This window comes from Panulirus ornatus, chromosome 6 (assembly GCF_036320965.1).
Source record: "Panulirus ornatus isolate Po-2019 chromosome 6, ASM3632096v1, whole genome shotgun sequence".
Classification (NCBI taxonomy): Eukaryota; Metazoa; Arthropoda; class Malacostraca; order Decapoda; family Palinuridae; genus Panulirus; species Panulirus ornatus.
In genome coordinates, this window is record NC_092229.1 from 44,837,898 (window position 1) to 44,853,248 (window position 15,351).

General features: G+C 39.8%; 1 protein-coding gene across 5 annotated transcripts in view; it reads left to right on the forward strand.

Annotated features, from left to right (window-relative positions):
- LOC139749181 (protein unc-13 homolog 4B-like) overlaps window positions 1-15,351 on the forward strand; it is a 407,928-nt gene that overhangs the window by 237,766 nt on the left and 154,811 nt on the right. For all 5 annotated transcript variants that reach the window (XR_011712899.1, XM_071662845.1, XM_071662842.1 and 2 more), the window contains exon 13: window positions 5,705-5,923. Coding sequence is in view for 4 of the 5 variants with exons in the window: in XM_071662845.1 (XP_071518946.1) it covers window positions 5,705-5,923 (219 nt within the window). In the remaining variant the exon portion in view is untranslated. The remainder of the gene's footprint in view (window positions 1-5,704; window positions 5,924-15,351) is intronic.

Sequence of the window (15,351 nt, forward strand, 5' to 3'; positions counted from 1 at the left end):
TCCTACACGTACACATGCCTTACATCCTCAATAAAAACTTTTCACTGCTTCTAACAACTTCCCTCCCACACCATATATTCTTAATACCTTGCACAGAGCATCTCTATCATCTCTATCATTTGCCTTCTCCAGATCCGTAAATGCTACTACATACAAATGATAATAATATGATAACAATAGGTTTGATTTTGAAATTGCGGTGAATGCTGGATCTTTTAGTTAGTTTTTGTTTTACTAATGCTCATTATTTAAAAGAAATGGATATAATTTTTGTTTTTGTTTTACTAATGCTCATTATTTAAAAGAAATGGATATAATTTTGTAGAACAATCAGCAAGATTCTGAAGCCATTTAGGGTCCATCTTTGCCTATATTTCATGAATGGCCACCCTCAGCTTAGGAAGCGTTGAAGTATCCTTTTACATAATTCCATTTTTATAAGCACCCACAACTTTTCTGTTTGATTCACTTCTGGTAAATTATCCAGGTCAGTCACTGAAAAACTCCACTGCACAGTCCTTAAGCCAGTTAGTAATTAGTTTGGTAGTGTGGCCTTGAACTTTGTGAACAAATCTGGAAGATGGTCTCAGTAGCTCGAGGTAACTATGTCTGTTCATAGTTCCATTCTTTGGCAACACCATTATAACTAAAACAATGCCATATCATAAGTGAAGCCAGGTACTTTAGAGTGCTTGCACTGTACTTGTGTTCAATGCATCACAGCCTGGTCTCCTGTACACATGCCTCTACAGGCACCTGTCACAGAAAAGGTGGACTCATCACTCCACAAGACATTAATGAACATAGCTGTACCCACACTACACATTTCTTTAAATATTCAACTATTTTTATAGTGCCTACAGGTTACATGCATTTGAGATGCAACCTGAAGCTCTAATACTTAAGGTTCTTGTGTAGGTGGCAGTCTAGGGTTTTTCTTTTAATTCTTTTCCATTCAAGTGTTGGTCTAAATTCAAATGACGTTTAAGAACATTCAGAGTACATGGAGATATTTTTTGGCCTTCCTAGGGTGTTTCACATGGGTTGATGTAGTTGTGCCAATGCTGTCATTACAGACTATACCTGTCATTGCTTTAATCTCGAGATGAAACTAGTAATATTAAAAATTTTCTGATGCAGCTTATTTCCCTTGTAAAGTGTAACTATAGAATAAAGTATGTTGTCACTTGTAAGGTAAGTGTTTCCAGCCATAGTAGGTGATAAAGGTATGAAAAGGGAAAAAACAAAAATCCAGAGTATAGTTAGGGAGCATAACAAGACATTCCCAGCTCTCAAAACAGCTAAACTGCTACTGAGGCAGGCTCATGTGTTATGTTGGCATGTTATGTAGTTGTCATGCTCACTAGAGGGTGCCAGCTTTACTGGCAGACATCAGAGTTGTTGTAGATGGGATAAAGTGATTTGCATCAGTATAATTACCGTGGGCCCACTCACGCTTACTTCAATTATGGGCACTGTACATGTACACTTGGTGCAAGGCTAACATAAAGTCTTTACTTTCTCTTCACTCTACCCTAAGTGGAACGAGTCATCAGGTTATTCAATTGGTATTCTTTTTTTGTCTCTGTGTCACCATTCTTCAGAGCACAAAATATTATATCAGTAGATCATGCACTCACAATTGCATCATCCTTTTTTTAATTCACTAATCTTTTATGAACTGATTCACTGATTATTTATGAACTCATCTTTATACTCTGGCTTAGTCTTCAGTATCTGTGTTTCTTCCATTTTTTTTATAGTCTCTTGCTAGGTTTGCTCTGAGAGCCTTTGCAGCAGTATGCTTTGGTTCCCTAAGACAGTGACTCACACTTATCTCATTGTGAGTGATCTCAGCACCAATGTTTTCTTGCCATTTTCACAACTAATTTATTAGATTTCTCCCTTTACATTCAGGGAATCCATAAATTTTGATATTCCCTTAGGTATTGCTCAAACTTTTTATTTTCATGTTTTTAGATTTGGATCTCTGTTCTTCATTTTGGTTAATCCTTTCATGATTGTTTTCATGTTATTACTCTGGGTAGCTGCACTGTAGATGCATTAATAGCTGCTGTCAGAACATTTGGCATCATTAGTTGTACTGCATTTATCATATGTGTTACAATATCGTCTACCACAGAATCATCAGTTGCATTTGTGGAATGGAGGTGGTGTTGGTAAGAGCTTTGCACTTAAGTATTTATTTGCTGTAAACTCTTTAGGATGAAGCATGTATACTTTACACTGTACATTATTTACAAATATTTACAAATACTTATACACTTTTCCACCTATGCAATTTATTCCTTGAAAAGAGCCTTAGGTGGTTCAGGAGTGGCCATCACAAGGGAATCTTCTGAGTAAGCTGAAGTTGAAGGCATGGCTGCATCAAATGAGGATGAAAGATATCCATTTCATTGACATTCTATAAGGTGTGTGGCTTCTTTGTGGATGGTCATGGTTTGCTTTTTTCGTATCCCCCTAACTCCTGATTTTTCTGAAGTTCACATTGGATCAATGCAGTGTTTCTGTGATCTACAATTCTCTGAAGTTTTTTCTCTGTATTTAGATAAAAATAAAGATACCTTTAGATGTGCCACATATTCCACTTCCTCCACATTTCCCAGCAGTGCACTTGGCATGTCTTGGGCAATCTGTTCCTCTGTCGTTTAGTGGTGGTGTCCTAGCAACCACTAACAAAATTTCCACTGCATCCAGACAGCTCATCTCTTTCTTCAGCTTGAAGATGGTTGCCGTAAACTTAAGAATTCCAGGGAGGTCAACCCAGACATTCTCTATCTGTCCAGATGCATTTCTCTTTGTGCTTCACCCTACACATAAATGGTATCCTTGATGCTAAATAATTTGAAATTCTCTAATGTCTTCTTGCTTCTATAGTTTTCAAAACATTCTTCATCTATGCCATCCCCATCACTGCCATAAACTGCTGGTCTATATGATTCCCTCATCCATGAGCTGGATAAGAGAGATATTTTGGCTGAGAGGAAGAATGCTGCTATCTTCCCATTCTTTCAAGTGAGGTACCACCAGATGATATGAAAGTGCATTTTCCAGAATTAGAATATCTTTAGCATCATGGGGTCAATCATATACACCCACTTATGGTGCTTGAATATCCTTGGAATAAACATATTTTCAAACCAGTCCTCAGAAAACTCAGTTGTGAACCAGGCAGATGCATTGATGTAATAGTTTATTGCAGTAAATGCATTACTTTCTTGGTGGCTCTGTGGTGTGTATCCTTCTCCAATGTCTGCTGTCCGCATTAGCACCTACTAGAATGGAGATTTTTTCTTTTATGTCTTTGTGGCCAGTTGTTCTCTGTTTTCTCCTTTGGTTTAGGTGTTACATAACAGTGAAGGCCAAAAGAGGCCAGTCTTATCTGCTTTGCATAGCTGAAAATAGTACAGGTCCCTGAAAGTTAAAATTTTCTTCAACTCAAGGATGAATATGGGAGCAGGTTCAGCATAAGCTCTTAAGATTTCACTTGTAATGATCGTGTTGCTTAAACCATGGTACATTCCAAAATATTGCAGCCATCTATATTATTGACCAAGATGCTTTCCCAAAATATCTGTAGCTTCCTGAATGTTTATATCATGCACAGCAACTCCTTTAGAATGCTCTTCGGTAGACCACTTAAATGTAGAATCAACTATACCTACCCTTATGACACAGCTTTCTCTTTCAATAAATCACCTTTGTTTTTTCTCTGTCCTCAACCATACTTCTTATTATCCTTATTTTCACTTTATCATAGATTTCATTGTACAACATGGACCTCTTTAGACTAGACTATTCCATTAAGATTTTTGCTGGAATACCTATATCATATTTTTTTTTTTTTTTTTTTTTTTTTTTTTTTATACCTCGTCGCTGTCTCCCGCGTTTGCGAGGTAGCGCAAGGAAACAGACGAAAGAAATGGCCCAACCCCCCCATACACATGTACATACACACGTCCACACACGCAAATATACATACCTACACAGCTTTCCATGGTTTACCCCGGACGCTTCACATGCCTTGATTCAATCCACTGACAGCACGTCAACCCCTGTATACCACATCGCTCCAATTCACTCTATTCCTTGCCCTCCTTTCACCCTCCTGCATGTTCAAGCCCCGATCACACAAAATCCTTTTCACTCCATCTTTCCACCTCCAATTTGGTCTCCCTCTTCTCCTCGTTCCCTCCACCTCCGACACATATATCCTCTTGGTCAATCTTTCCTCACTCATTCTCTCCATGTGCCCAAACCATTTCAAAACACCCTCTTCTGCTCTCTCAACCACGCTCTTTTTATTTCCACACATCTCTCTTACCCTTACGTTACTTACTCGATCAAACCACCTCACACCACACATTGTCCTCAAACATCTCATTTCCAGCACATCCATCCTCCTGCGAACAACTCTATCCATAGCCCACGCTTCGCAACCATACAACATTGTTGGAACCACTATTCCTTCAAACATACCCCTTTTTGCTTTCCGGGATAATGTTCTCGACTTCCACACATTTTTCAAGGCTCCCAAAATTTTCGCCCCCTCCCCCACCCTATGATCCACTTCCGCTTCCATGGTTCCATCCGCTGACAGATCCACTCCCAGATATCTAAAACACTTCACTTCCTCCAGTTTTTCTCCATTCAAACTCACCTCCCAATTGACTTGACCCTCAACCCTACTGTACCTAATAACCTTGCTCTTATTCACATTTACTCTTAACTTTCTTCTTCCACACACTTTACCAAACTCCGTCACCAGCTTCTGCAGTTTCTCACATGAATCCGCCACCAGCGCTGTATCATCAGCGAACAACAACTGACTCACTTCCCAAGCTCTCTCATCCCCAACAGACTTCATACTTGCCCCTCTTTCCAAGACTCTTGCATTTACCTCCCTAACAACCCCATCCATAAACAAATTAAACAACCATGGAGACATCACACACCCCTGCCGCAAACCTACATTCACTGAGAACCAATCACTTTCCTCTCTTCCTACACGTACACATGCCTTACATCCTCGATAAAAACTTTTCACTGCTTCTAACAACTTGCCTCCCACACCATACATTCTTAATACCTTCCACAGAGCATCTCTATCAACTCTATCATATGCCTTCTCCAGATCCATAAATGCTACATACAAATCCATTTGCTTTTCTAAGTATCATATACACTTAGAAATTTCAAACTTAACAAAAAAAAATCTGTGGCTATTTCTTTGGTTTATGTTACATGAACCAATTTTCACCTTTGACAGATATACTTCCAGTTTTTCAAGAAATGTCAAAGGAAAAAAAGGGAATATATGAAATATGTCTCAAAATTGCTTATTCCAGACATAGAACTGCACAATCTTAGAACATGGCTGATACTTCACATGTCAGTACTTGGACAAAGATTGGTGTGATGCAGGCCAGCCAGACATGCAACCAAGCCATATCATGTGACCATATGTTGGAACACATCTCAGTACTGGACGTCTTACCAGATGTTATGGATATGTGTCCTTTGATAAGGGAATGTCCAAGAGCCTCAAAGTGCCTCCTATATTTGATTTCTGGTGTATACATTATCCATTATATGGAGCTTTCGGTGTGTGTATGTTTTTTCAGAATGAGAAATGTACTTGGGATTTATCCACTGACAGCATCATCTTTTCTTCTCACAGGGAGGCAAGGATATCTTATCTCAGGTTAACATATATTCTTCTGACATCAGAACTTGCTGCTCAAGTTAGACCTCTTCTGCTCAAGATATATCGTGTTCCAACCAAACAGAAATATTCACATGCCATATCAGCTGCAAAGCACAGTGAAGCAGACCAATTATCACTAGAAGCTGGTGCACCCGATTGGCAGCTTTACAAGAAACTGGAAATTATCCAAAAGTAAGTATATCATGTGAAATTATTGTTAGTTCTGTGAGGATGCATTGCTAGGTCATTAACTGAGAGTAAACCCTTTACTTTCCTGAATCTGAAGATGATTTGAGGAACTGAGGAACCTAGAACTGATAGTATTCATCTAGATTCAGTTAAAACAAAAACTTCATCTGTTCTGTATTGCTTCTAACATTTAATTTAGGCAGCATCAGGAACAATCAATAGCCTCATTTTCATATATTCTGTCTGTAGCTGTCATGTATAATGTATTGCAACCAGCTCTTACCATCCACAGCCAAGCCCCACAGATCTCTCCATGGTTTAGTTTGATTGTTTTATATTATTATTATTATTATTATTATTATTATTATTATTATTATTATCATTATTATTATTATTATTATTATTATTAGTAGTAGTAGTAGTAGTAGTAGTAGTAGTATCATCAAACCACAGCTCCCTTTCCACATCCACGCCCCGCAGACCTTTCCATGGTTTACCCCAGATGCTTCACATCCCCTGGTTCAGTCCATTGACAGCACATCAACCCCAGTATACCACATCATTTCAATTCACTCTATCCCTTGCACGCCTCTCACCTTCCTGTATGTTCAGGCCCCAATCACTCAAAATCTATTTCACTCCATCCTCCCACCTCCAATTTGGTCTACTGCTTCTCCTTCTTCCCTCCACCTCTGACACATATATCCTCTTTGTCAATCTTTCCTCACTCATTCTCTCCATATGTCCAAACAATTTCAACACACTCTTTTCTGCTCTCTCAACCACACTATTATCATTTCCACACATCTCTCATACCCTTTCATTACTTACTCGATCAAACCACCTCACACTCACCTTGTCTTCAAACATCTCATTTCCGACACATCCACCCTCCTCTGTGCAACTCTATAACCCTGTCTATAGCCCATGCGTCACAACCATACAACATTGTTGGAACTACCATTCCTTTAAACATGCCCATTTTTGCTTTCCGAGATAACGTTCTTTCCTTCCATACATTCTTCATTGCTCCCAGAATCTTTGCCCACTCCCCCACCAATTGCTCAAAATCTTTTTCACTCCATCCTTCCACCACCAGTTTGGTCTCCTGTTTCTCCTTCTTCCCTCGACCTGTGACACACGTATCCTCTTTGTTAATCTTTCTTCATTCATCCTCTCCACATGTCCACACCATTCCAACACACCCTCTTCTGTTTTCTCGACCAAATTGTTTTTATTTCCACACATCTCTCTTATTCTTTCATTACTTACTCGATCAAACCACCTGACTCCACATATTTTCCTCAAACATTTCATTTTCAACACATCCACCCTCTTCCATACAACCCTATCTATAGCCCATGTCTTGCAACCATATAGCATTGTTGGAACTGCTATTCCTTCAAACATACCCATTTTTGCTCTCTGAGATATATGTATCTATTCACCCCTTTGACAGCGCATTATCCTTCATATACTGTGTCAATCTAATTCATTTTATCTCATGCATGCTACTCAGCCTCTTGGATATTTGGATCTGAGACTCCAAAGCCTCCTCTCTATCCTTCCATCTCTATTTTGGTGTCCCCTTCTCCTTCCTAACCCATTTCTGATGTATAGATTCTCTTCATCTGTCAGGCTTCACTCATATTCTCCATATTTTCAAAACATTTTAGTACTTGCTACTGCTCCTTTCTATTACATTGTCATTCTTTCATGGTCAACTTACCTCACACCACATGGCATTTAAAGATGCCAGGCATTTAAGTGCATACATACATCATCTTTCTGCATTATAGGCCTAAGATTCATATCCATAAAACACAGTTATGACTGCTATGCAGGTATATAATTCCACATATGGCAAACCAATGACTATTTTGTTGCCAGACTTCAGAACTTTCACTGTTGTGGGGAAATAGTTCTAGGCTAACATAAAGCATGCCATGTAGTACACATATGATTACTTGTTAAATGGAGGGTTGAGGGACCAGTGGAAAAAAGTACAAGATATATCCATGTCCACCACCACCTCAAGGCCCCATCACATTTTCTGGTACGTTTTTGTTAGATATTCTTTAGCTCAACAGATGCAAGTCTGTGGTAAGTAGTTCTTAAGCTTATTTGTTGCATGTATAAAGATATCGCTTTATATTTGCTCATAATGCACCTGCCACAATGAAAACACAAAACATTTGTTTTTCGTTAGTGGCTCCAGTCATAGAAAAATAAGAGACAAGGAAGTGAAAAAACCTGTCTTTTGAAGTATGCCATGTCATAGTCATTGAGAAAGACACGAGAAGGTAGAGAGTTCCTTGCACTCTGCCCACTTAGGCACTCACACACACACACACACATTACTAAGCGTACCTCTCTCACAAGCACTTACTCTAACCCTAGCTTGTTGAAGATGTCATTTATGATGGGTTTGTTGGAGAAAGGAATGTTGAGCATGTATTGAATTAACTCTTCTCCTGAGACATTCAAATCAACCAGAACTTGTGTAAAAATCTTCAGTGGTAGATGATTCACTTACTAATTTCATCTTTAGAGAGGCTCTTAACTTTCTCTTGAAATGTATCTGTACTTCAGGGAACTCTCCTTTGGTTTGGTCCACTTGTAAGGTTTCTGTTCCCCCTCACCAGACATCCTTTACACCACTCATTGGAGACCTCCAAGTAGTGACTTTTTACTTCCCAAGACTTTGGAGGGTCTGCAGCTTTTGAAGCCAATTATGTGCAAATGAAGAGGGAGGGAGAGTAGTATGTGAAGGGGTCCCTTAATGATGTATACATTTGATAATCAGTTTGAGTGTGCTACGTTTTGGGAGTTTGATAGGGCTTGGGAATGGAAGAATCTCAGGTTCAGATTGAATGCCAGGAGTTATGCCAGCAGGGGCTACTAATCCACTTTTCTAAATATAGTTTACGTTTTTTTTAAATGACTTTAGGGTTGAACTGAAGTACTTTTGGTCCATTGTTTCATGAATAATAAAATTAAGATCTAGACAGGACAAGTATATTGATTACTTGAGATAGTATATCTCCAAGAAACCATAAAATCAGTTACATTATAGATGTAATGCACAAAGGAATATCAAACAGACAATAAAAAGTCTCAGTTATTTATAGAAATTATGGATAGCAGATCTATATGTACAAGATGTCATGAGTTACTGTGTGGTGCTGGTAGGTACTGTGGAATGTGTTGTTCTTCATCAAGCATTTGATGAGTAATTTGAAGGCTTTTGCAACATCCACCTTGCTTGGTACAGTTATTAGAGAGGCCACTTTGGCTATGCAGAACTTGTTCCTGTTTTTAGTATTAACATTATTTCGTTCTGAAAACATCCCTTCTGTATTTGAAATTGGAAGTGACTGGATAGTGAGAGCAAGCTATGGAAATGACTTAGATAAGAATTTCTATCATCATTTTTCAGTTGCCCTAGTCCAAAGATTTCTCCTTAGTTGTTCATATTATGCTTTCTGGTATGTTTATGATATCCAGGTATCCACTCATCATCAAGATTCTTTAAATAACCCGAATATACTCTTGGGAAATGTTGTACTAGATCACTTAGTATGGCTACAGAGATCTTGGGTCATTTTTGAGGATGTAGTTCACAGAGAAAGAGGAGCAGAATCTGTGATTTTATCTTCAAGGGGAATTCTTTTTTCATTTTCCTACATGCCACCAACAAGAACTAAAGGCAATGATTCCTAATATCCTCCACCATTGCAATATTTCTGTACCCAGGTGATTGCAGAGACCATGGATGGATGCACCAAGATGGATGACATCAGTTGTTAAAAATTTCTCTCATCAACTGGTATCATGAATGTTGTGTTTGGTACCTTACTGATTACATCCCTTTTGATAAAGCACATGAGTAATTCTTAATAAAGTTCCATTCCTTATTTGTACACTATCTTTGTCTCTGGAAAAGTAGGTTTAAGTTTTTGAATTTTGGGAGCACAAAATCAAGGAAATGAAAGTAGAGAACAACAGAAGGATCTCTTAAGACTCAAGAATGTCTTCGTGATATGCAAGCATTCCTCATGCTGTTTGTTTGTGAAGTATGGGATGATGGTTTCCATGGCTCAAAAACCCTTTGGATGGTACTGTGCAGAGAAAGCCACATGGCATGCAACATGTGCTTGCAACATTATGTAAAGCTTTACATCACAAAAAGCTTGATACTCTGTTAAGTCACGCAATTTCACTCCTCGGGAAAGAATGTATAAATGTTCCTGAAAAGGCCTTTACACTGTTATCATAAAGATTCTGCTGCTTGGGAAAACCATGGATGGGCAGAAAGACTATAAATACATACTTCAAAATGGTTATACCAGGTACTTCTACACTGAGTCCGCTTGTAAAAGAATTATGTTCTCGCATAATATTACTTGCATCATCTGCAGCAAAGCCTATTAAGTTGTTTAAGGGAATATCATTCTCTCTTAAACAGATCATAATTTCTTCAAACTGATATTTTCCTGTTGAGCATCCCTTCTCTTCACATCATTTATAAACATTTATTTATCTAAGAGGCACGTTTGACTCTGCAGTGTTTCCTTGCCTGTATGTTGGATGACAGTTTAGATATATTTATGTCAGTAGTTTCATCTATTCATTGAAAACTTCCTTTCACCTATCTTCTCAGTGAGTAATGTTTTAAGAAATTCTCCAATCTTGATTATTTGTTGTTTTAGACCTCTAAGTTTTATTTGTCGAGCTATTTGGAATCTAGAAATATATCTTTGATAGCATCAACAAAGTGATAAACTCAAGTTATGCTTAGCTACAAAAGCAGAGAGTTTTATCTCTCCCAAGGTGACTTCATTTTGGATGATAGGTTGGATTGTAAGGAGATGACGTGTGTGTATGACTGACTGTGTCACATGTTACAGCCATGTTGCTTCAGGGCTTGTACTGCTTCAGAGAGCTTACCTCAACTGCAAACACACCATTGCAGATCCTGCAACAGGTCTTGTGAGGGTCTTCGTCTACCTTTTCCAGCCAGCCTCTGAAATCATTATCAGCTAGCCATACCCAATTAAACTTCCTCATTGGTGGGGTAGGGGGCGAAGGTTCTGGGAGAGATGAAGAATGTGTGGATGGAGAGAATGTTATCTCAGAGAGCAAAACTGGGTATGTTTGAAGGAATAGTGGTTCTGACAATGTTATATGGTTGTTAGGCATAGGCTATAGAGAGGGTTGTGCGGAGGAGGGTGGATGTTTTGGAAATGAAATATTTGAGGACAGTATGTTGTGTGCGGTGGTTTGATTGAGTAAGTAATGAAAGGTTAAGAGAGATGTGTGGTAATAAAAAGATTGTGGTTGAGAGAGCAGAAGAGTGTGTTGAAATGGTTTGGACATATGGAGAGAATGAGTGAGGAAAGATTGACAAAGAGGATATATGTTAGAGGTGAAGGGAAACAAGGAGAAGCAGGAGACCAAATTGGAGTTGGAAGGGTGGAGTGAAAAAGATTTTGAGCGATTGGGGCCTGAATATATAGGAGGGAGAAAGGTGTGCAAGGAATAGAGTGAATTGGAATGATTTGGTGTACTGGGGTCGTAGTGCTGTCAATGGACTGAACCAGGGCATGTGAAGCGTCTAGGGTAAACCATGGAAAGGTCTGTGGGGCCTGGATGTGGATAGGGATCTATGCTTTCAGTGCATTACACATGACAGCTAGAGACCTGAGTCTGAACAAACGTGGCCTTTGTTGTCTCTTCCTGGCGCTACATTGATGAAGTGGGGGGTGGGAGATGTTATTTCCTGTGTGGCGGGGTAGCAACAGGAATGGATGATGTCAAGCAAGTATGAATATGTACATGTGTATATATGTATATGTCTGTGTATGTATATGTATATGTATGTGCATGTATGGGTGTTTATGTATATATATATATATGTGTGTGTATATGAGTGGATGGACCATTCTTTGTCTGTTTCCTGGCGCTACCTCACTGACACGGGAAACAGTGATTAAGTATAATAATAATGATAATAATAGAAATAATATTTATTCATTTTTTATATTATTCATTTGCTGTCTCCCGCATTTGTGAGGTAGCTCAAGGAAACAGACAAAAGAATGGCCCAACCCACCCACTTAAGCATATATATACATAAACGCCCACACACCCACCTATACATACCTATACATTTCAACTTATGCATACATATACATACAAAGACATATACATATATACACATGTACACACTCATAATTGCTGCCCCCATCCATTCCCGTCGCCACTCCACCACACATGAAACAGTACCCCCTTCCGCCCACGTGCCCGTGAGGTAGCGCCAGGAAAAGACAACAAAGGCCACATTCATTCACACTCAGTCTCTAGCTGTCATGTGTAGTGCACCGAAACCACAGCTCCCTTTCCACATCCTGGCCCCACAAAACTTTCCATGGTATACCCCAGATGCCCTGGTTCAATCCAATAACTTCAAGATAACGTTCTCTCTTTACTCACATTCCTCATCACTCCTAGAACCTTCGGTCCCTCACAGACCTTATGGCTCACTCTCACTTTCATGGTTCCATTTGCTGTTAAGTCCACTCCCAGATATCTAGAACTCTTCACTTCCTCCAGTTTTTCTCCATCCACACACATCCCAACTAACCTGTCCCTCAATCCTGCTGAACCTAATAGCCTTGCTCTTATTTACATTTACTTGCAACTTTCTCCTATCACACTTTTTACCTAACTCAGTCACCATCTTTTGCGGTATCTTACTCAGATCAGCCGCCAGTGCTGTCTCATCGGTGTACACCAACTGACTCACTTCCCAGACCCTCTCATCCCCCAGCAGACTGCATACTCGCCCCCTCATTCCAAAATTCTTCCATCTACTTCCCTGACCACCCCATCCATAAACATATTAAACAGCCTTGGGGACATCACAAACTCCTGCTGCAGACTGACCTTCACTGAGAACCAATCACTCCCCTCTCTTCCTACTTCACTGCTTCTAGGAGCTTACCTCCCACACCGTATATATTTAAGACTTTTCACAAAGCATCTCTATCCACCCTGTCATATACCTTCTTCAGATTCATAAATGCCACATACAAATTCATCTGTTCTGGAAGTATTTCTCACACGCATTCTTCAAAGCCAACAACTGATCCACACATCCTCTTTCACTTCTGAAACCACACTGCTCCTCCCCAATCCGTGCTCTGTTCATTCCTTCACTGTCTCAGTCACTACACTCCCATATGATTTTCCAGGAATACTCAACAAGCTTATGCCTCTGTAGGTTGAACACTCACCTTTATCCCCTTTGCCTTTGTACAATGGCACTATACATGCATTCCTCCAATCCTCAGGCACTTTACCATGCTCCATACATACATTGAATACCCTTACCAACCAATCAACAACACAGTCACCCCCTTTCTTAATGAGTTTAACTGCAGTACCACCCAAACCCACCGCCTTGCCAGATTTCATCTTTGCAAGGCTTTCACTACCTCTTCTCTCTTCACCAAACCACTCTCCCTGACTCTTTCACTTCGCTTACCACCCTGACCAAAACACCCTCCTCATCAAACACACTCTGCAAACCTTCAAAATACTCACTCCATTTCTTCCTCACTTCATCAGTACCTGTTATCACTTCTCTCTTAACCCCTTCATTGATGTTCCCACTTGTTCTCTTGTCTTACAGATGTTATTTACCTCCTTCCAAAAGATGTACATTCTCTCTAAAGTTTAATGATACTCTCTTGCCCAAACTCTCATTTGCTTTTTTTTTCAACTCTTGCACTTTCCTCATGACCTCCTGCTGCTTTCTCTTACACATCTCCTTCCTTGCAGAGACTGTCCAAACGCCTCTCTTTTTCTCTTTCACTGACAGCTTCACTTCTCCCTGCCAGCACTCACTATGTTCTCTAATCTGCCCACCTCCCACCTTTTTCATGCCACATGCATCTCTTGCACATGCCTTCACTGTTTCCTGAAATACACCCCATTCCTCACCCAGTCCCTTCACATCATTTGCTCTTACCTTTTGCTGTTCTACACTCAGTCTCTCCTGGTACTTCCTCACACAAGTTTCCTTTCTATGCTAACTCACTATCTATGCCTTCTTATCCCCCACAGACTGAATACTCACCCCTCTTCTCAAGACTTTTGCATTTACCCCTCTCACCTCCCTAGCCATAAACAAATTAAACAATCATGGTAACATTACACACCCCCTACTGCAGACCACCCTTCACAGGGAGCCATTCACTCTCCTGTCTTCCTAATCATACACACTCCTTACACTCTTGATAAAAACTTCTCTGCTTCTAGCAGCTTACCCTCAACACCATATATTCCTTCCACAAAGCAACTCTGTCATTTCTATCATATGCCTTCTCCATATCCAGAAATGCCACATAAATGTTTTTTAAGTATTTCTCACACACATTCTTTAAAGCAAACACCTGATCCAGACATACACCACATCTGAACCGCACTGCCCCAACCCAATCTGATGCTCTGTACATGCCTTCACCTCAATCAATGCCCTCCCTTACATCTTACTGGGTATACTCGGCAAACTTGTAGCTCTAATTTGAACACCCATGTTTATTCCTCTTGCCTTTATGCATTGGCACAGTACATGCATTCTTCCAGTCCTCAAGCACTTCACCATGATCCATACATAAATTGAATATCCTTACCAACCAATCAGCAACACAGTCATCCCCTTTCTCAATAAATTCAACTGCAGTACCATCTACTACAGCTGCCTTGCCACATTTCATCTTATGCAAGGCTTTCACCTCCTATTTTCTCTATACCAAACCACTCTCCAAGACTTTTTCACTTCTCATACCACCCCAACCAAAGTACCCTGCATCTGCCACTCTTATCATTAAATACATTTAACAGCCCTTCAGAATACTTACTCCCTTCCTCATTTCATCACTACCTGTTATCACTTCCATTTTTACCCCCTTCACAGATGTTCCCATTTATTCTCTTGTCTTTGCACATTATTTTCCTCTTTGCAAGATATCTTTTTATGCTCCCTAAAGTTTAATGATATTCTCTTACCCTAACCTTCATTTGCCCTCTTTTTCAACCCCTGCACCTTTCTCTTGACCTTCTGCTGCTTTCTCTTATACATCACCCGATCATTTGCACTCCTACCCTTTAAGTACCGCCCAAACCCCTCCTTTTTTCTTTCACTAGCAACTGTACTTCATCTCACCACTCACTACCCTTTCTAATCTGCCCACCTACCACATTTTGCATGCCAGATGCATCTCTTGGAGATATCATCACTGTATCCCTAAATACCATCTATATCTTATCCACTCACCTCATTTCATTTACTCTCATCTTTTGCCATTCTGCACTCAACCTATGCTGGTATTTCTTCACACACGTCTCCTTTCCAAGCTCCTTTA